This window comes from Pararge aegeria, chromosome 12, assembly GCF_905163445.1.
Source record: "Pararge aegeria chromosome 12, ilParAegt1.1, whole genome shotgun sequence".
In the NCBI taxonomy this organism is placed as follows: Eukaryota; Metazoa; Arthropoda; class Insecta; order Lepidoptera; family Nymphalidae; genus Pararge; species Pararge aegeria.
The window spans coordinates 7,627,825-7,653,925 of record NC_053191.1 but is presented as its reverse complement, the minus strand read 5'-3'; the positions used below and the strand labels follow the sequence as shown (position 1 = coordinate 7,653,925).

Here is a 26,101-nt window from a genome sequence, read left to right as displayed (position 1 = left end):
GTCAATAGCATCTTATAATAAGGTTGTGGAACAATAATAGGCCGGAGTTAGGAAATGGGCATTGTCCAATGATGGTGCTCGTGAATATTTAAATCATCATGTCAACCAATGGACGTCGACAAAGGTCTTGTGCCGCTCGAGTCCCCTGAGACTCGTTTGATGACGCTCCGTATGCCGGTGCGAGGTCGCCATTCCCGCACCTTTAGAGCCTAGCGTAATTTGTTGCCAGGACCAGGCAAGGACACATGTGTTAATTATTTCTTAGTGCGATCCACGCAAACCAGTTATATCACAGACGAATAATTATAGTATTAGGGCTCCTAAATTAGGTTTATGTCAAATTATTTTCTAGTCTAGAAAACAATTTAACATTATACTTTAGTATTGAATATCCCATGTACATGAAAACAGTTAATACTGTTGGAATCTTTTATTTACAAACTTATACATTTTACATTACATAGTAAGAAGTGCATTTGGAAGGATTTAATCAGTTTATGATTATTGCTATACCGTCATTGTAATTTTTATTGCTCTTAGTTATTATGTTGCTGTCATATACAAGAAAAGTAAACTACATCGTTTTACATAAAATAACACAATATGCAATGTACTTTGGAACTGTACTAGATAATATACCTGACACACAGCAGAGATCTTTTTATTCACAATAATAATATACAACAAAACATTATATTAGGCTAAGCGCGCATCACGATTTCAGAATGGTGAATACTCTTTAAGTTGCGCGCACTCCTACGAAAACACAATGGTTTAAAAATAAGGCGCGATTAAAAACCGCACTTCGCGCTAGCACTAAGAGCATGTTAATTTAGACATTCTATGCCCAACATTTTTTTTAATCATAAATTCAGTCAAAACATTATATAATACAAGAATCATCATTAACTTTATAATTACATACACGGATTCACTGGGTCCGTTATTAAATACAAGACAAACTAGAATCACGCCACAAGCACACAATCACATCAACTTTTTACATTATATTGTATCAATTACAGGCAGATGTTAATAATATAGGGCCAGGCCAACAGCCAGTTTTTGCGCTTTCTTAAAATCTAATGGGCGCTTTAATCATTGAATTACAATAATACACACATTATATTTATAATCCACGAGTTTACAGTTATTGTTTCATGCCTAATTATTTATTCATAAATAAAACATCGGCACATAATTAGACTAATGAAATTGAGATTGCGATGAAATACAAAATATTATATTATAATGTAAAGGCACTAAGAAAGTATAAGACCTACGGGAACTTATTTAAAATTAGAGTAATATGAAATGGTAACATACAAGTTATCTTCACTTTGTTTTTTTTTTTCATTTGTTTGAATGCGCTAATCCTAGACAGTTCAAAACTAGATCTTTTTAAAATGTTAACTCTATATTCCCGTTAAATAGAGGATTAGTTTTTATGGCAGTCCGCTATTTTTAACAATTATAATGGTAAAATATAAGTTCCAGAATAATTGTAAATTCCACCCCCAAAGGCCCAAAGTAGTGAAATAATGTATGAAAGTATATTAATAATAAGCGCTAAACTCTTCTTATAGTAAAGTCTAATTTAATCAATGCATTTGACAGCCCGATTCTTGAGTAATGCTTAGTGTTGTTTGCCTATTTGACATCACGTTACAAACCTAAAAAGCCGAGCAAAAGAATAGCGCAGGCGAGTGACATGACGCGGTGGGTCTCGGGGTATATTGATAAGGATAGCGGAAGAAATTATGCAGAAACTTTTCAGTATTTGTACGCAAACAAAGTCGTGGGGAACCACTGATTAGTTTATAAGTGCTATAGTAAGCACTTGAATTAGTAAGATAACAAAATGTTAACAAATAATATTACACTAAAAAAGGCCTAAGTTTTTAAATGAGTCTTTAAAAAGGATTCGTCGTTGTCTTTATCGAATATCGCTTCGCACGATCCTCTATTATTGATCTCAAATGAAAGCATCGAACAAACAATCGTGCATCGATTAAACAAATCGATATACTTTTAAATCAATTATTACAGTAATTATATAAATGAATCTCAATAAAATAGCGACTTCTTCAAATATCATTTTAGTTTTACAGCACTGGAAGAAATGGAAATATAAATAATATATCATAACAGTATATGTAATATAAATAATGAAATAGAATTCGGTATATTGTTTATAAAAATTGTATATTCAATTCAGAAAAGGCTAGACCACGATCTCGCTAATTGGAAAGTTATGATTTAGCCACACCTACTACACACACTAATATTTAAAAGATTTGTATGAGTAAGCACTAGCAAACACATTTTTAATAACATATTTGCCTAAATTCAAAATAGTCATTCGATTGCACGCCATGGTTAGCGGTAATAGCGTGCGTGTTTTATGTCAAATACAAGGTCACGGTCTCAAGGTGTTTTGTACGCTACAAGCGCATGTAGACGTTACCTCGACTGATACACGCGCGAATTTATTAACTTTAAACCAATAGCGCAGCAATCACTGTCACTATCCAAAAAGTCCAGACTCGTCTTGGGCTTTTTGTCTTTGGCAAATAAAGAATCAGTAAAAAAACCATCAGGCTCCGTATTTAAATGATTTAAAGCGGCGCTTCGTAGACATACTCTTTGATGGCCGCAATAAACTATACCACGTTGCGGGTACTCCCTCAACATAGCGTGAGTCCTAAACCTGCCAACTGTGTTTTAAAACATTTTTCCAGCTAAAATCCTTAATAGCTCGAAAACTTGTCGTCCGATTTAAGCATTCCTTGCGGGATAGACTCCCAACTTCCCCATATAGCTTCTAGTAAGTGGTTGGTTCCTATCGAGCCGGAGGAAAATAAATTTTGTCTAGCCAAACTCATTGAATAGTGAATATTTCTGAACTCATTGTGTTTATTAGACGATTGTTGGGCTAAGTTACAAGCTACAACTCTGATTCGAGCTTGAAACTCCACCTAGAAGAGGCAAATTACGCGTTTTTTTCCTTTCTACCAAAGGCCCAACCCAAAGTTCGCAAGATGGGCGTAAATATGTTGGTTAACACTTCGGCAACACGGGTGAACGTGAAATAGATCCTGCTGTACCTAGATACATCTAGCATAGGAGAATTTAAATGAGGCGATTACAATCCCTCGATAACAGTCGCTACTCACAGAAAAACTAATATAAATAAATAATATCAGATAAATTATTTGTGTAGCGTCAAGTTTATTTTGTCGGACTTTGTATTGAACGGCAAAATGTCGAGTCAATAAATCGCAGAGCTTTTTGTATTGAATGACCTCGCTCTCTTTACTTCACATTGTTGCAGGCCGGTGAATGCGTTGTTCTTTCTGCATCCAATTTCCGCTTGGAACACATCAAGGAGGTAGTTAGTTTGAAAGTACCAGTTGCGACGATGAGTTGATTTTTCGTACAACAGCCGGATGACATCACTGACCAGTTCTCAGTTGAGGAAGCCTCTGCACTGTTGCGCGCCGCACAGACACGGTATCTTCTCATCCTCCAACGGGAACTTGTAGTCGTACGTGATCTCTTCGTCCACACCGATCGGCTGCTTCGAGTATATCACGATCTTTTTCTGCGACTCTATTGTTATTATCTTCGCGTAACAGTTTGGCTGTTGAAGCAAGATAAAATTTTAAAATCTGTTTGAAACCAACTTCAAAACCAGAATGGTTTTCTAAAAGGTAAAATGGTTTAAAAAGCCGAATAATAATAATAGTTGGAAAACGTATTCAGTGATACACCTTTTCGGAATTTCAATAGGGCTTCGAGCGGCCACCTCATTCCCTTACTATTACTGTTACATAGTGACACTCCCAAGGTTAAGACTTGCTATTTCACAAAGAAACAAATTTCATCACATCGACCCATTACTGGCCCACTACAGGGCACGGGCACAATGAGAAGGGGTTAAGGCCGTAGTCCACCAAACTCCACATACTTTTGAGAACATTATGTAGAACTCTCAGGCATGCAGGTTTCTTTCTTAAAAAACAAACTTACACACACACATATATATACATTATAAACAAGGCTTATGTTATAGTCGTCGTGTTTTGGGTTCTGGCATGTAATAGCAATGCGATACGGGACTATACTTTACGGTTCTTAATAAATGATATTCCTCTCTGGTTGAAACTTAAAATGTTACTGAAAAAAAATTGTTTTTTATACTGTACGCATTATATACTTTACCACTTTACCGGACTCCCTTGTATATATATTTTATTAATTCAGTAATTCCGGCATGGAACTCTATAATATAAGGACTATATTATGAGAAACAAATTAAAAGTCCACTTACATTGCAGCTGTGGTTGATGAAGCGCGCCAGGTTGCCGCACTTGGTGGCGTCGATGATGGTGTCGAGGTCGATGCGGAACAGGTAGGAGGACCCGATGCCCGTAGCCTCGTAGTGCGCCTCCCGCACATCGGCCACGATCGGCCGCACCATCTGCCCCACGTACTCTATCACCATCTCGTCCGCTGCTATCGGCTCCTGAAAAATCATTTACAATTCGCAATGCGCTCATTAAAGGCCTATTAAGAAATACACAAGTCAATTTTGTATTTTTATCTCATTATAAAAACAAAAATCAAACGTGTGTGTATTTATGTACATGGGTTAGAAATTATACTTCTTTGGCGTAACAAGATAAAGATCTTTTAACTAATGCTTAAGCAAATTGTTAATGTTATATAATATAAAATACCTGAGCAAAGAGTCCCCAATCGTGAATTCCAGATTTAGCAAACTTGAGCTGCTTCTTTCTGAACTTAAGTTGATTGAACTTCAGAAGGTCTGAGTCGGTGTCCAGTCCTGTAAAAATATTTGTTGTTGAAATGTTGCCTTAATACTAGTCTGTTTCAGACGCTTGCAATTTTTATATTAGCACGATTCAACCTATTAATAAACTATAAAAGTACGGTAAATTTGATATGATTCCAGAAGATTTACAACGCTCATTAAGTCGGTCATATTGCGTGACCTTGGAAAACTAAAAAAGCCTGGTATAGTAGACATAAAGCATTTTCACCGCGCTGAAGTCAACTTGCGCGTTGTTCATGGCGTTCAAAATGAGTAGTCCCCAAAAGTTTTGGGCTCCCTGAAGTTAACTTAGTTTAGTAGTTCAGGACGTACAAAAAGAGAATGCAATGCAATGAACTTGCGTTAGTGCGTTGTGTTCTAAAAGATGGAACTACTGTAAAGGGCAGATCAATATGGTTGACGCAATGCATACTTTTTGTTCGCCCTGAAATGAAGTTGCGTTAGTGCGTTGTGTTCTAAAAGATGGAATTACTGTAAAGCGCAGATCAATATGGTTGACGCAATGCATACTTTTTGTTCGCCCTGAAATGAAGTTGCGTTAGTGCGTTGTGTTCTAAAAGATGGAATTACTGTAAAGCGCAGATCAATATGGTTGACGCAATGCATACTTTTTGTTCGCCCTGAAATGAAGTTGCGTTAGTGCGTTGTGTTCTAAAAAATGGAATTACTGTTAAGCGCAGATCAATATGGTTGACGCAATGCATACTTTTTGTTCGCCCTGCAATGAACTTGCGTTAGTGCATTGTGTTCTAAAAGATGGAATTACTGTAAAGCGCCGATCAATATGGTTGACGCAATGCATAATTTTTGTTCGCCCTGAAATGAACTTGCGTTAGTGCGTTGTGTTCTAAAAGATGGAACTACTATAAAGTGCAGATCAATATGGTTGACGCAAATAAATGTTATTATTTATTATTATTGATATGGTATATTACCGAAGGCGGTGAGCAGGCGGCGTTGGTTGGAGCGCGCCTCGCGAGATAGCAACTGCATCTTGGAGGCCTTCTTGTCGTCGGGCGGCGCGGCGGCGGCCAGCGCGGCGGCGCGCCCGTGGTGGTACTTGTACTTGGCCTTGAGACGCGCGTCCATCTTGTAGTAGCCCTCCGTTCGCGCAGAGCCGCTCGAGTGACCCTACGATGATACATGTATAATATGAAATTCGCGTCAGGCCATATCCACCAATCCCACCGCAGAACTGCACCGCGTTATGCGACTAAGCCATATCCTCAATAATAATTGTTATGCGTGCGAATTACAAACATGCTCCAATTACAAACATCCACACACACTTTTTGCACATTGCTTCCACACTTCGCGCGGGTATGCGAAATAAGTGTGATGTTTAAGAATCATGACAGTTCTATTATGTGTTATCACTGTAAGTGATCAAATGAGTTGTATTAGTCTGGCGTATTAGTCCCCTGTGATGTTTATCAAAAAGCCGACAAAACAAATACGCGTACTTATTCACTGTAAGCGTATTATTATCAAGCAAATATAAATTAATAAACCCCAAGCACTTAGTCGTGTTTTGGCGAATAAGCCGCATTACGAATGGTGCAAAACATAAAGTGGTTCTGCCATGAAGTTAGTTACAAATCACTGCTCAGTAGTCATATTAATGTGAAACAAAGGAGACACCGACTTGCGGCTTTGCGTGCTTCCCAACATACATGTTGCGCTTCAAATGGGGCTAAATAAAAGCAAATTATTTATACAGCTGGACGGGCTACACAGTGAATTTAATATAGGGCATAAATCTGGGCGAAAGTGATTACTCCGGTCCAAACTCGACAATTCAATTAACTGACCTGCAAATCTTCATAGATATTAGTATGCCGCTTGGACTTCTTCCTTGGCGGTGAATACGTGAGATCTGTAGGGGGGTGATCGACCCAGTGCGTGTCGTTCAGCCAGTACCCTTGCGCGTCTTCCGCCAGAAGGGATTCGTACGCCCTCCGTAGATACTCTACGTCCTCGCGGTCGATGCCGCGTGTTAGGAACTCGTACATAACTTGCAGCTCTCCCATCATGTCGCGGGGCTTGAAGGTCACACTTGAATACAGTTTGTTGTAATCGTCCCGCGGCTCAAATAACCTATGGAAAAAAATCTTCACGTAATTTAGCCGTATCAATGCAAAAAATGATTAGTCTGTAAGCCCTCCCTCACATGCTTTAACAGGCAAATAAAGCTTCATTAGTCTCATGATTAGTCGTGCCAAATTGGATTATAGATGAGAACGTCGATTTTAACTATTTATTTTGTTTCCATATATTAATAACAGGAGACGCAAACCGATATACATAACAAAACTCTAGTTTTTTTTTTTAAGTATTTTTATATTCAATCTACTATTGACAAAAACAATATTTTTTTAAATGTGAATGTAACCGAAATAAATAAATTATAACCTGGTTCTTAAAGTGACCTTGACTTAAAGATTTCTAATGAAAGACAATCAAGTTGATTATTTCGAATATAGGTGATCTAAAATTCCTTACTTATTTTGAATTTCCGCCAACTTTTTGACTTCATGTTTTCTCTTATATGGTTTCTTGGTTTCTTTCTGCTTAATGTCATCAGGTTCGACCCGCGAAGGTTCTATCTCCGGTTCAGCCATCCATGTATATCCTGTTTGAACAAGATCAAAACCTTAAAAAGATTTTTATTCAAAGTTCATCCAAAAGTTAAATGATATTTAAACTGTATAAATACTTGAATAGTTTTAGTACAAAAAAATGTATCTTGCACTATTTTACCTAAAATACCAGTAAAACAGTCATGTAAGCCAATTTACGATAAGATTAGGTAACAAGAAGATTATGATCTTGTTTCAGATTGAAACGCAAAGCCATCATTTCAAATCGAACTTACAACTTTTTGACGCAGAAATAAAACAATTGTTATAAAAATATGTTGCATTTCATTTAACAAGCTGTCGACATTCTGAACCTCTCATTCAATTTAAAGAATTATTGCAACATTGTTGAGAAATAATTATATTCCAGAATTTATCAGAATTATGAGGTAACATAAATTATGAGGCCCATAGTTAGCGATAGTGGCGTGCATAGAGGGTATGCACAGGGTATGCAGACAATATAAAATGAAGAAATTCTCCAGTACGAGTTATAAATACTTAAGGGTAGGCTTAATATAACTCTTACAATGCATATTCTTAAGTTTTTCATAATTCTTACTGGAGATTTTTTTCATTTTATATCATCTGCATACCCTGTGCATACCCTCTATGCACGCCACTGGTTAGCGACCACCATGGGTTCCTTTGGGTCTCATAAGAAGGCTCAGAGTCACTCATCGAGCGACGGAGAGAGCTATGTTAGAAGTTTCTCTACGTGATCATATAAGAAATGAAGAGATCCGTAGAAGAACTACAGTTACCGATATAGCTTAAAGAGTCGAGAAGCTGAAGGGGATCGTGCACATAGCGGGGAAGTGATTTATGACGATGATTTGATACGTACCATGATCATGCTGCAGGTGATTAGGAGCGTGCGGCCGTGGTGGCGGACGGCAATAAGAGTGGTCCAAGGCCACCTGCGATGCCTGAGACGCTTGCGACGCTTGCGATTGAGGCGACGATGAATCCGACAGTGCCTGGCAAGATAATAGAGAGATAATAATAGATTTTAGAATGAGATGTTTGAGATGGCTTATTAAAGCTTTATTTACTCATTCGTAATACATAAAGTTGTAAAACTGTTACGCAGAATTTAAAAAAAAACGAACCCAAACATCGGTTTAAAATTTTGATTTTCTAGATACATACATCACAACGAAATCGATCTTTACAAAATGTTGTAACCTGGGATAAACTTTTCGACCCAGAAAATAATCCAATGCCTGCGAGATTTTTATAAACTAAAACAAACCGTGGCGAAATCATGTTAGGAGCTAGTATAAAGTAAAGTGCAATAACTTACTGCCTTAATACCGTTGACACTGGGTGCCGATTCCGTGGAACTGTTATCACTCATCGAGGCTAGCCTCTCTCTCTTGTCGTTCGGTTGGTCATCCTCGTCAACTTTTTGTCGTTCTTCCAAATGTTCCTCATCTGACGTAATCTCTCCTTCCTCTATATCTTCGGGTTTGCTCTTCTCTGGCGATTTTAAGTGATTTTTGATAGGACTACTTCTAGGTTCTTCTTCTTTAGGCTCTGGTAAACTGTTAAATAAGAATATGCATAGAAATATACATTAAGAATATCATAGGCGCATTTATAATAATTATAGCAGTGCTATTATAGATGTCCACAAACCTAATTACCAAGACTTGAAGCACAGCATAAAGAAGAGATACGGTAGTTTGACGCTTTTATCTAATGGTAAAAACCGACATCGTCTGGCAGCGTCGTGACAATAAGGCTACATTTCTCTACCCGTACCACCACAATTATTCTGACCTCTATATGATTATCGTTATTCTATGCTAAAATTAAAGCCTGTGTATTATGAAATATAAAACAGTCTTTGGTTTGTTTTCATATAGTGTTAATAATAAACACAACGCTCAGAAGCATTTTCTTAAATAATACGTGTATAGAATAACTCTTCAAATTGTGGTCTGCCGAGAATGGTACACGGTTTTTAGTCATGTGATTTTTTTTTGTGATGATATTTATAGCCGATTAAGAATTATTAAATATACTTACTTAAAATATTAAATCAATGAAGAATGATACAAAGTTATAATAACAAAATTTTCATATACCTTTGAAAGTCTGTAATATGTTAATTGATTTTACTTTTAATAAGATATAAATTATCTATATTTATTGATTCTTTTATTACGTGAAAAAACGTCTGATATTATAATTTATTTATTTATTGTTATTAGGTACACAAAACAGGTAATAACTAAAAGTAGATCTAAATATAACTAATAACAAGTTTTGTTCTAAGCTAAAACCCAAAGTATGTGTACACAACTTGGAATTAAATAAAACAGAAGGTAAAGATAAAATTGAAGTTGAAACAAAAAAGAAACACTTGAAAAATAATATATATATAATTATTATCATGTACCTTTAGTCTATACTGAATGTAGAATAGATTGATTGAAAGTATATTTACCTTGTGTCAGGCGGTTTTTCAGGCGGTGGCCCTGCGTCCACTTCCATAGTCTTTCTCTGTTCTTCCAGAAACTCTCGTTCGATTTGCTCCATATATTCTGTGTTTCGTCTTCTTCTCTCCTACAATGAAAAAAAGCAATTGACGATGGTTCTTGATTCCACAAACCTCCAGACCAATGTTTTATTCGCATAGATTATATAATTATTATAAATATCTCTACATGTAAGTTATTTAAGTTAATATGATTGAAAAGCTATGTTATTTTGAATATGAATTTACGTCAGAAAGCCACCAGTGTGTTTAAGCAATTCGGTTTACCTGGTACTCTCTTTCCTCTTCAGAGTCTGAATACACGCGATCAAGTAACAAGTCCCTGGGCAATTCTTCTTCTGGGGAAAGAATCGGTGAACCCAAACGGTCGTCGGACGCTTCCGTGGGGGGTATAGGAGTTTTTTCTACAACGAAAACGGCATAATTAAAAAAAAATGTGTACCTGCTATGCAAAACCTTGTAACAGTGATATCCTTAAACGTAAAAAAAAAGCTACCTCCTCAATATACGATAGTGAACTTAACTGTACGCGAAGTTCTAAAATAATCATACTATGGCTTTGTCCCTTACAAGTACTTATTACTTGTATTTAAAAAAATGTATATTTTGATGTAACTTTGCCACAATTTGTGGTGTTTCAGTTTCTTACTCGTTTCTAACAGAAACTGCAAATATGCCTTATCCTGTTCGATATTTGATAGCAAATATTAGGAACTTTAACACTACTGCATCAACACTTACAATCAGGTATAGTTAGTAACAACAGCTGGTATATAATATGTTTGCCGTACCTCGCCTTCTTTGCTCTTCTTCGCTGTCCGACGAGGATGAGTACACCCTTCTTAGCCTCTCTTTGTTTGATACCATCTTGAACTGCAAAATGAAATGTTTGTATACAAGGTTAATTTTTTCATCCATTCAAACAAATTTCTAACAGATGACATCTTATATTGTATGATTTTCTCAAATTATGATGCTGGGTCCTCTTTTTAAGCTGATAGATCACTAAATGAACGCGTTTAAATAAAGAGTCTTAGAACCCAATCGAAAAATGTACCTTAAGCAAAACCAGTCTATCTTCAAGTTCAAAGAACTTATTCTTAGAGCACATAATGGATATTGAATAAAAGCAGGCGTTACTTTGCGGAAATTGAAAATTAAGCTTAATTTTCATAATGCACATAATCGAATATAAATTAAGAGTCTTAGTACTCAATGCAAAAATGTACCGCAAAGCAAAACAAGTCTATCTTCAAGTTCAAAGAAGATATCGATTCTTTTTAACGTAATGTAAGAACAAATTGACAAAAGAAAGCAGTAGCTGATTCAGGGAAATCAGATGGACTTGCTCACCTGAGCGTCGTCAAGTTCAGGTTCGGAGTCGTCACTGTCGGAGTATATCCGTGGCGCGGTACCCTTGCGCAATGAGTGCTCCGAGCGGACCGACCGCTCCGACCCGGACCACGACGATTGCGATGATGACGACGATGACGATCTGTTATTAAATTAATTTAAGTTATTTATACAAATCGGACTAGTTAGTTAGTAATAACCAAATAGTTGTACTTATATATAAAATAAACGCATTGAAACTTCTCTCTATTTTGAAAATGTGATTCGTTTAAAAATGCTCACCTTGAACTACTGCTAGACGGTCGTCTTCTACCCGTTGATAAATATGATCCCGTAGTTCTATTTCTAGGACTTGTGGGTACCTCTTTTTCTTCGTCAGAGTTCTGGACGATTTCCTCCTAAGAAAAATATAAATCCGATTAAATCTGATAATCGGATCTGATGATTGCATTACGAAATTGGTCCTTCTTTCTTAAGTAAGTTTAGTGAAAGAGAAGTAGAAGCGTTGATAGCGCAGTGGGTAAAATCTCGACTTCACTTTTGGGGGGCCGAGTTCGAATCCCACCACGCACCTCTTACTTTTCGAAGTTATGTGCGTTTTAAGTAATTTAAAATATAACTAGTTTCGACGGTGAAGGAAAACATCGTGAGCAAACCTAATTGCCTACGAGTTCTACATATGTTCTCAAAGGTATGTGGAGTCCACCAATCCGCAGTGGGCCAGCGTGGTGGACTACGGCCTTAATTCCTTCTCATTTTGGCAGGAGATCCGTGATTATTGTGTGAGTGAGTCGATATGATGAAGTTTAGTGAAACTGTCAGAAAATAATGTAAACTAGCTCACCTGGTCACTAAGTCGCTTAGAAGAGTCTTCATCCATAACGACAGGCGAGGGAATTTTTCTCTTGCGTCGAAAACTGGGCATCTTTGGTATCGTCGCGCGGAGACCTAGACCGATGCCCATGCTGTAGCCGCCCAGATCTAACCCTAACTCTCGTGACTCCATTATTGATTTTATTGAATCCACACTCTCTTCCTTTTTATTGGAAATATCCTAAAAACAAAATAGGACAGTTAAAAAAGCCCTATTTTAAAATATTAAATCAAATACTTTTACGTTGACCAAAAATTTTGGGAAATATTTTCCAAAAGGAGTAACCAAACTAAACATATTGCCTAAATCTAATGCCTTATGCTGTCTAAAGAAAAAAACGTTGCATAAACTCTCAAGTGGAAAGTTGATGTAATGATTATAATGATTAAATATCTTTCAATAAATTATTTAAAATATTTAGTTGTAGACTTTAGCTAGCAGTCTAAAGATTATGTATATATAACACAAATTATATGTAACAAAATAGTTCGAAGTCTTTGATGTGTTTAGACACCGCTGGTAAATGCCAGCAGTGTCTAAACACATGATAACAGGCGAGGAATAGGATAGCTCTGTCTCGAAGGCTTCTCTGACCTTTATTTGACTATTAAAACTCCATAGTGCTAGTACGTAGTGCAAGTGGATATGTTTGGTTTTAATCTTTAGAAATAACACTACTAACCATGGAATTAAAAACATCATACTGACTTGAAGTGGCTGAGTAACATCTTCTTTGAGGATTTTAGTTGTTTGTCTCGTCTTCCTGCTCTGTTCGTCCCACCACACTTCAAAGTTCTTAAAAGCGGTACTTTCGATCATCTTCTTGTTGAAATCCTTCTTAAGGATCTGCTTCAACTCTGTAGTGACGCGGTCTATAACGCTATTTATTGTAGAAAAATGGGGGTTGCCCGGTTCCTATAAACAAATATTTAAAAAAATTAAATTGTGTATTTAGCAGTTTGCCTTTCACATTCGATACATAACGCATGTTTTATCGTATCTATACATTATGGCCTTCAATTTCTTAGAAAAGAAGCGAAGTCAATGAATTTTTTCTCCAAGACAAGCCTCATAAGGATTGCGTAAAGGCGAAAGTTCCTTGAAGACTTAAGAATTTAATTAGGTCACCTAACCTCGATTCCATTTTATTTTCCATTAGGTATCATATCATGCCCATCAAGCAAGAGGCATTATTTAAAAAATGTGTATAAGTGTGCTAAGATACTTTATAAACCACATATATTATTAAGTTCTTATAAATTTTGGGTACGTTAAAGCATAAGGCAAGGACTGATCTAAAATATTATGGTCTAGGCGTAATAGTACACCTAGTATACTATCTGTTTTTTGAACAAAAATTATAAAATTGACGGTATTTTTTGTATACCTGTCGGTCAGGTGCTTGCACCGGCGGATAATGATGCGGAAGGATGGGCGGAGCGGCAAACCCGCCGCCCGGACCGTACGCCAATGTCATGTCAGGTACGCCCGGGTACGCCGCCGGATATGCTACGGGAACATGAACTGTGATGCCACAAACCTCAAACGTTTATATTTTATAAAGAAAAAACATACAAATGTAAAGCATATAACATTATAAATAGGGGCAAACGGATTACTAGATGTTTGTCACCGCCCTAGAACTCCCCTAGAATAATTGGCTTTTTTTCACCTCACTAACATAACAAGATTGAAGAAAACTGTTTTAAATATGAACTCATTGGATTGAAAGTAATTCTAAATCATTCCCTGTCTCAAATATGTTGTTTATCCACCTGTTGAATATATCTTTACATATATCCATATCTAACTTTTTATTAATCCCAAAGTTTAAGTCGAAGACTGTTTCTGCTTTATTATGATCTCCACTATCTATATCTATATCTCTATAAAATATCTATAGTTGCCAAACAATACTGTTTTCCACCGGGCATAGCAGCAATCATTTAGAGTTGTACGCAGTACGATTAATCTACCGCAGCTAAATTAATAAATCTTTTTCGAATGGTTTATGTAAATAAAAAAATGTAAATGGTTTACCAGCATTAGGCCAGACGGACTGGAAATAGTGCGGATGGTGGTGCGGGTGGGAGTGCGGCGCCGGCGGGTGCGAGTGCGGCGCTGGCGGGTGCGAGTGCGGCGCCGGCGGGTATGGGTAGTACGCCTCGGCGGGAACTTGTTCCTCGATCTTCGCCTCCGTCGACGACAACGATGACAATGACATCTGGGGCAGAGTATTTGATACACTATTCTGCAATATTTTTGCCCACCCTAGCCTATCCGCAATGACACTCCAGAGCGGCCAAAAGGTATGCAGAGTACTATTTTTGAACCGCCTAAAATCCGCGCGAGTTCACTGCAGCACGGTATAGGTCATAGTAAGTATGAAATGGATTCTCTATTTCTCACTACTATAGTCTCACGAACATTCGTTCGGTTCGGAAGCTTTATTTATTTATTTATACACTTTATTTGTGCACCACAAATAGGAAAAAAAGACGATGGATACAACAAAAATAAACTTAAAAAGTAGGATACAAAGGGCGGCCTTATCGCTTAGTAGCGATCTCTTCCAGGCAACCTAAGGATTAGGAAAACCAAGGGAAACCGATTCGTGGGGTGTATTATTATTATATACATACTTACGAAGCTTTCTGTATAATACTGCAGTTGTACCTATTTATTTAAGCAATATACATGCCCTATTATTTTTTTAGCTATTGACTTTTTAACTTCTGCTAAAATACAATAAATGCCCTTCATTATCAGTGCTGGTTGAATCAAAGTTTTTTATTTATATAAAATATATAATATACATACAAACTAGAACTACTAACCAAATACATTTGTAAGTTATAGTGGTAATAAGTCAAATCATACCTGATCATCGTCGAGATTATCTTGGTTCTTATCTGGAGGCGCGACGGGCGACCGCCTTGGCTCCCCCGAAGTTAAAAGCTCGTCTTCCGAAGAAGATATATCTGAACCTATCTTGTCTATTTGCGGGAACTTCCTTCGCTCTTCTTCTTTCGCCCTCTTTATAATTGTACATCTTTATTGAATAGTTATCACTTGAAATAAATACGTCAAACAAAATAAGGTTGCAAGCCAATTAATAAAATCTAATACAATTTACATTACCCTTTCTATAGTGATCTTGAGACATTCAAGATAGAACTCTCTGCTCAGGTACGGTGACGGGGTATTGGACAACGGCTCCGGGTTTACTTCGACTGGTTGGTTGATAGATATCATACTCTCCCGGTCTTCGCTGCCTGAACCTGAATATAAGTTAATTGTTTTTTTTACGTTATCCATTGCCAAGTTAAAACAAATGCTAAACCTTATGCACCAAACATCATCAATTGATTGCTTAAGTTCCTATTTGTACGCATAGAATATAAAACACATACCCTAGTGGCATGCCTGGATGAACTCAAAATATCATAGATAAGTTAGGTTTTACTAGTTGCCTAGTGAAAATCGATTGGCGAAAGGTAACGTATGCCGTATGCGTTCCTTCTTTGATTGGGCGTTACTTATTTAGGAATTGCCTTATTCGTCTTTAGTGAAAACGGGCGTAAGCGTTTCACTTTTTGCTTACCTTCGTCATCGGATGGCGGGTTGTGGGCATCCAAGTCTGGTATTTTTGCAGGCAAGCGATCGTCGTCCTCCTCTTCCGATGAAATACCGAGAGCGAGGAACGGAGGTGCCAATCCTCCACCGCCGCTCGCACCTTTGAGGAGCATAGCGATCCTGACGAAAATAACATGTGTCGTAACTTTCTTTATCGTGGATAAAATATTTTAGCTACACGTTTTTATCGTACATTTGAAACTAAAGCAGCGAAGCTTCACCAATGAGGTCTACAGAAGAATGAGTTCGGTATAGTCATATATGGATAGGAAAAGAGATACTAAAAAGTAGATACATTGAGCTATTCTCAATATTAAATATGCAAAACTTCGTTAGTAAAAGACACCTAATTTATTAAGTACGCAGCGAAAGACAAAAGTTAATGAGATGAATAACGAAAGAATTTAAAACTGCTTCAATAGAATTCTAGTACTTTCCTTCAGTGGTTGGGTAAAAAGGTGTAATGTCTTACCTAGTGTCCAGGTCGACATTTTTCGGCTCATCTGCCGGCGGCGGTGGTTTAGGCTCCGGTTCCAGCACCGCGGCTATCTCCTGCGGTGGAGTTGGTGCCGCTTCGCTTTTGCTTTTCACCTCCTAATCCAATACATTATTGGTATATCTTTTTTATTTTCTAGGTATATACATAAAGAGTTCTTAATTGGAAATTATTAATTGACCACAGCCCAGTGCCTACTAATTGCTAATTAAATACAACCTTCAAATAAAACAAGCTTCAAAAGAGCTATAGGGGATTTATAAATAGAAAATCTAAATGTGCATGTATTTACAATGACATCTGCCCACTACAGTGTATTCCTTGAAGCATAAATAACTTAAGCGATGATATTACTCTTTTTTAAAAAAAAAATCCTTAATCCTTCAAATAAAACAAGCTTCAAAAGAGCTATAGGGGATTTATAAATAGAAAATCTAAATGTGCATGTATTTACAATGACATCTGCCCACTACAGTGTATTCCTTGAAGCATAAATAACTTAAGCGATGATATTACTCTTTTTTTAAAAAAAAAATCCTTAATCAAGTTTAAGATTACAACATTTTACAACATTAATTTTTTTTCATATTTTATAATATTTGTTTCGCTTAGTTTTAAACAGATAATTAATAATTTAAAACCAAATATAAATAAAGAGTAAAACATGATGCACAATGACAAAAAACATTCTAAGCAGCAAAAACAAACACAACATGCAAAAGAAAATGAAAAATCGGCCGAAATGTTTATGGAAGAATCAGTTTGACTAACTATTAAAAGTTGTATTCAATAAATACAATTACACAACTGTTATTTATTTGTATTTTCTACTAAGATATATGTTTATAGTGTTTTTATTACTGATTAACGTGTTTTTATTCAATTAACAACGCCCCCGCGTTGTAAATTGTCACAGAATAAATAATATACATTTTACAATAGTTGGTTTATCCACAATTTTATTAAATGTCATCGGAATTATACCATTCTTTATGACTAAAATTACCTAAGCTTAAAATAACTAGCATAAAAATAAAAATAATAATAAAAAAATACATCGATCGTGCACCGCTACAATTTTGTACTGTACATACTGGTAACTATGAATTTATTTTGTAGGGTATACAAATTCAATCGAACCTTATCGTTGTGCGTGTGTTGTTGCGGTGTGGGCGTGTGTTGCGGGAGGGGCGTGTGTTTCGGGGCGGGCGTGTGAGCGGGGGGCGCGAGGGGCGCGGGGTTCGCAACGGGCGCGAGGGGCGTGCGCGGCTCGCGAGGAGAGGGCGGCGGCTCGCGACCGCTCCACGCACCCGACCCGCGCGACGACTGCTCCGACTTCGCACCACATTATGGTCTTATTATGCCCGAAACACTTTTATAACACCCCATCTGACGCACGCCACGCGACAAGTGTTGACAATAACGTGTTTGTAGGGGTACAAATTCATTTGATTTCAGATGTCAGATTTCATTTGACTCGACGCGTGGAGTGACGTGGGGTTGGTGTTACAAGTGCGCCCGGCTTTTTAAAAATCTAATGAGTTAGATGATACATACGTAAAAGCAGTATTTAAATATCTTTGCATTATAACATTGAGTAATACTAAGCCCAATTTATTAGGGACATTGAGGTTTTGGCTTGTAATTTTTAATTTTATCATCCGTCGTAAAATGAAGATCAAAGCACGAGACACAATGAATTCAAAGCTGCTACGTTGTACTTAAATTAAAATTGGTTTTATATCGATCATACTTCGCATACTAGTCGAGAAATTCGTGCACTGTTTAAAATTGTAATACGCCAAAACATGCGCAATTGTGTCCCTTTGATAATGAGTGGATTTCCGCAGCCGAAGCGGACAGTTGAATAGGTCAAGATGAAAATGATCAGGTGTCATTCTTTAATTTTTCTGACAGGTCACTATCCGTTCACATACAAAACGGTTGTAAACTAATGGAAATTTTGGATTGGGACGTCAGTTCGCCACCGTTGAGCAACTGTCAGAAAAGTTACAGAATAAGGCAGCAGTTAGAAACAAACCAGATTAGTGATATAGGCACGAGGATGAGAACGAAGCAATTCACCCTCCTGTATGAATGGATTTTGTACAATGAAAATTCGCTTTGATTAGAGGCAAAAGCAGAAACATATCTTTTAGCGACATAAAACATAAGCTGTTATTAGGTTAATTATACCATTTAGTGGAGCTCAAAACGGACAGAAGCGTACAATAGGAGCGGACTGGGCCATATTCATACGAAAAGGTGTCTATTAATTTGTTAACTGCTGAAGCTATCTTGACAAAATTTGGTACAGATATCCTGGAGTCAGAGATGAGATACGCTAGATTTTTATCAAAGGAAAACAAATCCTCCGGAAGTCGTTCTGGGTAAATGCTATAAGACCAACATGGTAAGTCATTTCTGGAAATACTGAAACGATTTGCAAGTTTTTAAGTACCTCTTATTAGTTTTAAAATAAACACTCCCAGTAGTTAGTAATGCTAGGGCTTAATTAAAATCTTTAAAATCGTCATTAAAAGTCCATTAGCAGCCCACTTCAGGACAAGGATCTCTTCTCAGAATATAAATAAATACAAAGAAAGCATGAGAAAGGCTTTCGCGCTGGCCCAATGCAGATTAATACAGTTCTTATGCCCTTGCGAACATTATACAGAACTCCCAGATGTGCTGGTTTCCTTACGATGTTTTCCTTCACCGTTAAAGCAATTGATTTTTAATTGCATAAGTTAAAACGGTAAACTAAACTGGAAACGCTGTTTAAAGTTAAAGGTGCTTGCCGGCGTTCGAATTTTGTATCCCTAAAAACTATAAACTGAAGCCCAAACCACCGCTTGATAAAAAATCTTACTAATCAGAAATTGCCTCCGGCCCGCTCCTTCTGCTTCAGTGAGCTTATTTTAATTGAGTTAAGATATATGGTGGTGTTATTTTATTAGGGTATAACTCACATGAGGGTGGTGATGGGACGTGTGCGGTGGTTGCCTCCAGTCGCCCCACCACATCCCAGACGCGGCCCCGCTGCCGTAGCCATAATTGTAGCTATAGGAAACAAATTTTATTTTAGTTAGCTTGTTTGGAAGTACTTTTATTCGTAGTTGCCAGTATACAATGCCGCCAGTTCTGTTGTATACAAACCTCTAAACTAATCAGATAGGTCTAGGAAAGACGAGCATTATTTTTGGATACAATTAAGTTTAGGGATTTGTGCACGACACACTTGGCACCGTTTTAGTAGTAGTGGAGCTTTTTATGGCAGAGCTCGTTCAGTGAAGTACTACAGCCTGGCAACTTCGCTGTGAGCCGGTCTTAAGGACAGAACAATAACAAGGCTAGAAAAAAGTGTTGAAATATGAACCTCATATCATGTGATTGTTTATACAGAAGCTAACGACAGCAACATCAACCACCCCTTTTAATCTATTCGACCAACAGTAGCACTAAGCAGAATTCAATATAATTGAAGTTTACAACACCCGCGATAAATATTAGAACATTAATTTCTGCTTTTTAAATTTGGAAGAAGCTGGTCAACTTAAGTACCTATTCCAATATTTTTTCTCGAAATTAATTGAATTGATACTCACTGCACCACTTAAACTCTATATAGGATGCCTCTATACACTACACTTTTAATTTCATGTTCTTTTTTTTTTGTTTATTGTATTTTACCAAAGAATAGTAAACATTGGACAGATTAACTGTGCACCGGTTGTAAGATGACAAAAAAAATCCTGAGAAGATGCTGGTATATGTATTATTAGAAGAAAATGGTTTATATAGTTACGGTGAAGGCTGGTAGTAAGGGTCGTAGGGCACTTGCGCGGGCGTAAACGGCAGTTCGGCCACGTGCGCGCTCGTCGCAAACGCGTCGTTCGCCTCTGCGCTCATGCGCGCATACCGCTCTCTTTCTCGCCTACAGATTAAATGAAAAAAATACACTTTTATTGCACACCAAACAAAACTACAGCGAAATAAGAAAGAAAAACACAACACAGCGTATACGATTCGGCAACCTTATTGCTACGTAGCGATTTCTTCCAGGCAACTAATAGCGTAAAATACGAGTACAGATAAGCTCAAGAGAAGAAAGAAATTTCAAAGCTAACACAACGATAATTTAACCAAGTCTTTAAACGGTTCCGCAATGCTAGTAAAAAGGCGACTTTTTGATATACATACTTCCATACTAATATTATAAATGCGACAGTGTGTTTGTTTTTTGTCCTTATTTCACGCCCTAACTAAGAAATCAATGGGCTTGATTTTTGGCATAGAATTAGTTGGATGAACGGAGAGTAACAAAGGCTAATTTTGGTCTTTGATAGTTTACAGGAATATTCGAATGAACATTAAACTCAGTTTAAGCAAAATATCAAAAAGTAGCACTGTAGCTGGATACCCATGTGCGAGTAAATCGTGTTTTATTGTAATCTGTAAATAGCGTGTGGAATATCGCTTCTATAAGCGAGACGATGTGATTCGATTCGATATCGATAACATATTGACTTCGTATCTAAATTACGTAACTCACTAAATTCAATGTTGTAGGTATTATTATAATTAAGAGCTTACAAGGGCGTAGGTCTTAAGAGAAACTAATAAATGATATTCATCTACCAAAAAAAAATATATAAACCTTAAAATAACATGCATTCATTATTAACTACTAATAATTATATCAGTTAATTTTAACATACATTAAATATTCTGGGATAAATGTTAATATATAATTAAAAATACCTTCTCCTACATTTCCTCTTGCAACGTTTGCTTGTAAAATAAAACATAAATTAGAAAATTAGTATGAGATTTCCATAAAGCTTAAAAAGTGATCTCATACAGACATTTCAAAAGGTCATAAAACTTTATTTTTATCGATTGTTTATTCTACATTTCAAAATTATATATAGAGGCACTATGAGAAAACAAATATTTTATCCCAGAGCACTGAGGTTTAAATTATGTTTTAAGGGACATATCCGATAAAATACTGTCATTCAGTGACATTTCAGTACTCAGCCAAACATATTTGGTTAAACATAAATGTTTCACAAGTCATCAAAGAACAAATGTATTAGTATAATAAAACATTATAGTTTGTTGTCATTTGACAGATACTTGTAATTTTACTTACCGATCTCGGTCCCTGTCCCTCTCTGAATCTCTATCTCGCTCGCTCCGCTCACTCCGTTCGCTGCGGTTGCGATGCCGATGTCTGTGCTCGCGCTCCTCATCAGACCAGCGAGTATTACTGTCGTTGTGTTCAACATCCTTGTAGCGAGGATAGGAATCCTTATGACAATATTAACAGAGACATTAACCCTCACATAAATTTAAGTCAACTTCTATAAGATTATACTGCTGAACCTGAGGTTTGAGGTCTTTAAAACCGAAATCTACTTTCCATCCAAAAGGAGATACAGTAGATCTACCTTCACATCAGCTTATTTATAATTGTCCGTCAGGGCCCCAGCTTTGTCTCTCTTAAGAGATTTAGATACTCAACATGGATTGTAGATGCTTTTCGTAGAAGCAAATTTGCAGAAGGGCTTTTGTTAATATAATATACTACATAAAAACATTACTTATGCTTAGAAGTAAAGATTATTATTTGTAAGCGTCGGGAAATAAGATCGATACTAAATGAACTCATGAATTGCACGATTGAATTGCATGTTTGGCATGTTCATGTTCAAAATTAATTTTTTATTTTAATAAAGACTTAAGATATGTGTTTCATTGGTTTTTCAATAGTATGCTGCATTTAAATACTAAGGTTTTATATACACAACACTAGTTAAAGATTTCAAACATTTTGTCATAAATAAAAAAATTAAATTACATTATATAAACTTTGGTTTATTATTATTTTATACATTACTGGGTGTTCGCGACTTCGTCCGTGTTGAAATTTTGATTTGCCCTGAAATTAGAAGGGAACCCGCGACCCCCTGCGCCTATCTCCAGCAGAATCTCAAAATCAGTTCCATAATTTATACATTATCAGGTCACAATAAGAAAGAAATAAATTAAAAAAAAAGACTCTCAATTTTATATTTAAAAAAAAGACTGTTAAATACTCCCGAATACAGAATATTAATAGTGTGCTCCTCAGTGGTCCCCGTTGGTGCCTATACCCATCTCAAGAAGAAAGTTACGGCAGATTTCTTTTAGATAGTTCAATAGTTTATATGGTAACTACAAACAGACATTAAGACACACTTTGGCATTTATAGTTATATTATTATACTGTGGGTTATTACTATACCTAAGCAAAGTGTCAAAGAATCTATATTGTATGCTCCCAACCTAATTTGAACACCTAAATTCAATACTCTCTGTTCCTTCACCTACAAGGCTGGTTTCAGCATTTAAAATTCATTGTCTGTTGTACTTGCATCCCTGAGTATCCCTTAATTCATCATTCATCCCTTATTAGCCAATTTATTCATAATATTAAAAAATAAAATATAATTAATGCAAATTTTGGTGAACTTCAAAAGCATAGGATTTTCATACAAACTTCGAGAGACGAAGAAGAAGAAGAAGAAACACTTTATTGCACGAATACACACAGGAAAAGAAATAAGGAGTATACAGTAAACAATGTAGACGTGCAAAGGCAGCCTTATTGCTGTAAGCAATCTCTTACAGGCAACCTTTGAAGAAAGGACACAGCATGAGAACGGGATAGTGCCAAGAGTATTTTAATAAATACATAAATACCAAAATGTATAGATAAAAACACATAGATAATTTAAATAAATAAACGTAATATATAAATAAACATAATATATATAAATATATAACATACATTTACATAATTTCAGGTTTGTTGACTAAACATAGGACTTTCATAAAAACTTCCAACCCCTATTTCACCCCCTTAGGAAGGGTAATTTCACAAAACCGTTTCTTAGCTGACATCTATGTCCTAAAAGGAACTACCTTTTTAATTTCAAGTTTGTAGGCTTGGTACTTCCTGAGATTTTGTGATTAGTCAGTGAGTCAGTGAGTTTCTTATTTATATATTTAGATTTGTATTATGACCATCTGACAGTGATATAATAGGGTTACCTTATCTGACAACTTGGTATCTTCTAATCTTTTACTAAGTGCTGGGTCTAACTTAGTAGCTCGAGCATCTTCAACCAAAATTGGAACCTTCACAGCCATCATAGCTGGTTGAGCTTTCCTCTCCATTGTTCTATCATCAAACATTTCTTGGCATTTTCTACCAAATGGATCATGAAATAATTCCAACACCTGAAATATAATTAATTACATCTTTTTAAACTTTAATATAAAATTTATTCTTTTGACTATTTTACTGTAAGTCTACACTGTTGCATAGGTGGATACATACAAAGTGCTTTGCTTCCTTATTTCTAATACCCAATATTAAATATGACTACCGCCATCTAAGAATACCCTTTAAATCAACAGTGAATAGACATTACAAAGCCACCAAGCGCCCATCTTAGGCTGTATCATCATTTACAATCTGGTATGATTGCCAAGAGCAAATAGTTATCTGGTATCTTCTGTGGACAAACTAGCAATTTTATGGTCCAGATTTTGTCTGGTGGGTGGCTTTGGCCATTACTAGTTACGACCCTACTGACAAAGGCTCCTTATGCTGCTCAAATGTTTTATTGACAATGATTACATGTGCATGATAATAACCAAGATAGCTTGAGCTAAGCTTGGCAGAGCCTGATCTATCCAAGGAGCGGGTATGGACTATGCCAAAATCCTAAAAAAATATTTATAAAATTACCCAGTAAGTACTTAATAGTAGTTAGGCAAACATGCTAATCACTAGATCAAAGAGCCAAAAACACATTTGTCATAAACAGAGCACAAAAGCTGGAAAGATGTTGTTTATCACAAAAGTAACAAAACAGAAAACTATCTAGCTACTTTGGCTAGTTTTAACTATAACAAGTACTGGAACAGTTATGTGCTGTCTGAAACACTGTGCTGGTTAATGTATGCTACTTCCTAAATCCTAACTACAGTACACAAAAGTGCTGCTGTTACTGCACGCAATTGGTATTGGTTGGGATCTGTAGATAGTAAAATTACAGGTTAGCAATACTTGACGTGATACTGGCACTTCATGACTGATGCCCCCCCCCCAAAACAATATTGCGATATTTGTTATATTTTAAGAATAATAATAACATATAATACAAAATTTACATACCTGACCCATGACAGATTTGCCATTATATTTTTCAATACATATTTTTGAATGTTTAACATCTTGGAACACCACTCGTGCAAGTCCTAGATGTCGATTTGTTAATGGGTGATAAAATATAGTTAATTCCTCGTATGGTCCAACTTTGTTGATCATGTCTGATAAAAAGGCTTTATCAATGTTGTCATTTAAATTTCCAATTGTTACTTCTAATTGTGGTGGAATTCCTACATAATTTTTGTCTATCCTAAACCTAAAATAAACAAAGTTTAAATTTCCCGCCAGGCTAGCAAATGTCAAATTGTTATGTTGGCATCATTGATTTTGAGTGGACAATAAAAACAAAACATGATAACCAATTTTTGATAAGACTGTTTATTGTATCCCTTTTTCTTGATTTTACGAAAAGAGAAAACAGCTTAGGGGTTAGTAGGATTATACAACAGTATAAGCAATAGAAAAGAGGAATATCAACAAGAATAACAACATAACCTAAAATTACATTAGAATTTATATTTATAGTTTTTGTTTTGTTTGTATTGTAATTTTCTCAAATTACATGTTAAAATTTCATACAAATTTATGACATTTCATACAGTTTTTGCAATTAGGTACAAGTATAGCTAAATATGAATAATGTTATTGTGACTAGTGAAACAAAAAAAATAATACCTAGGAATGGGTAAATCTGCTGGTTCTATCTTATTCCATATTCGGGATAATTGAGACCTTGGATCTCTACAATGTACAGGTGGATACGATGGATCTCCAGGAACACTACCATCATATCTGTATAACTTAGTAGCTCCCTTTACAAGGAGAGGGTCTATAAGCAATTTGTAGTTTTTAGGTGCTTTGTGAAGCACTGCGTTGTGACCTGGGGTTCTATGCTCCATTCCTCCATTCATTCTGAAAAATAAATTTATGTTATATTGGACATAACCTCAAACTGAATTAAAACTATAAGTTTTTATAAAATAGATTCAAGCTGAGGGCGCTGTTTATTTTTAACAGAAACAATATACATTAAATTATATTAGAACAAACCTGAAATGGCCTTTAGACAATATGTTAAAAAAATTATATCCCGTTTGTTATGGGTAACTTTAGAAATAGCAATAGAGCAAAATCATATTGTGTTAAAAAATAGTTAATATAATGCAATCAATGTTTTAGTAAGAAGCATATCACTGAGGTAATAACGACATCAAATTAAAAAATATTTTTTTACAATATGCACTCTCCATGGTGACGGCCACTCGTCTATGAAGAAATTTAATAAATACCAATTATACAATGAAAATTACTTATGATTGGTATGAATAGAAAACAATTTATTTATAATTTTATGTGAACTATGGACAAATGATTGCTAAATTAATTTATTTAAAAATAAACAATTAATAGGACGCTGATTTGACTATATACGAACACAGACGAATAGCCTTAGTGCACAAGCACAGAGGTTAATATGATACCGTAGTGTTTGTCTATTCCTAAATCTACGGT

The 26,101-nt window shown here is 36.1% G+C and overlaps 1 protein-coding gene across 4 annotated transcripts; it reads right to left on the bottom strand.

Annotated features, from left to right (window-relative positions):
• Nucleotides 1-398: 398 nt before the first annotated feature.
• LOC120627888 (histone-lysine N-methyltransferase SETD1) lies at nucleotides 399-25,980 on the bottom strand. Of its 4 annotated transcripts, none has more exons than XM_039896005.1 (29): nucleotides 25,640-25,980; nucleotides 25,265-25,501; nucleotides 24,596-24,845; nucleotides 23,464-23,652; nucleotides 21,521-21,678; nucleotides 20,171-20,299; nucleotides 19,335-19,425; nucleotides 17,503-17,697; nucleotides 16,339-16,460; nucleotides 15,835-15,986; nucleotides 15,372-15,511; nucleotides 15,111-15,266; nucleotides 14,271-14,454; nucleotides 13,618-13,754; nucleotides 12,939-13,145; nucleotides 12,201-12,410; nucleotides 11,639-11,754; nucleotides 11,357-11,498; nucleotides 10,795-10,876; nucleotides 10,271-10,407; nucleotides 9,953-10,071; nucleotides 8,804-9,044; nucleotides 8,345-8,477; nucleotides 7,361-7,490; nucleotides 6,670-6,955; nucleotides 5,794-5,989; nucleotides 4,743-4,849; nucleotides 4,334-4,528; nucleotides 399-3,643 (listed from the first exon to the last, which is right to left on the bottom strand). In XM_039896005.1, the coding sequence occupies exons 2-29, from the start codon at nucleotides 25,498-25,500 to the stop codon at nucleotides 3,470-3,472; spliced, it is 4,614 nt and encodes a 1,537-aa protein (XP_039751939.1). In that variant the 5' UTR covers nucleotide 25,501; nucleotides 25,640-25,980; the 3' UTR covers nucleotides 399-3,469. The 4 variants fall into 4 exon arrangements, with proteins under 4 accessions (XP_039751939.1, XP_039751940.1, XP_039751941.1 ...); XM_039896006.1 differs by having other exon boundaries at nucleotides 25,900-25,965; XM_039896007.1 differs by lacking the exon at nucleotides 17,503-17,697.
• Between the last annotated feature and the right edge of the window lie 121 nt (nucleotides 25,981-26,101).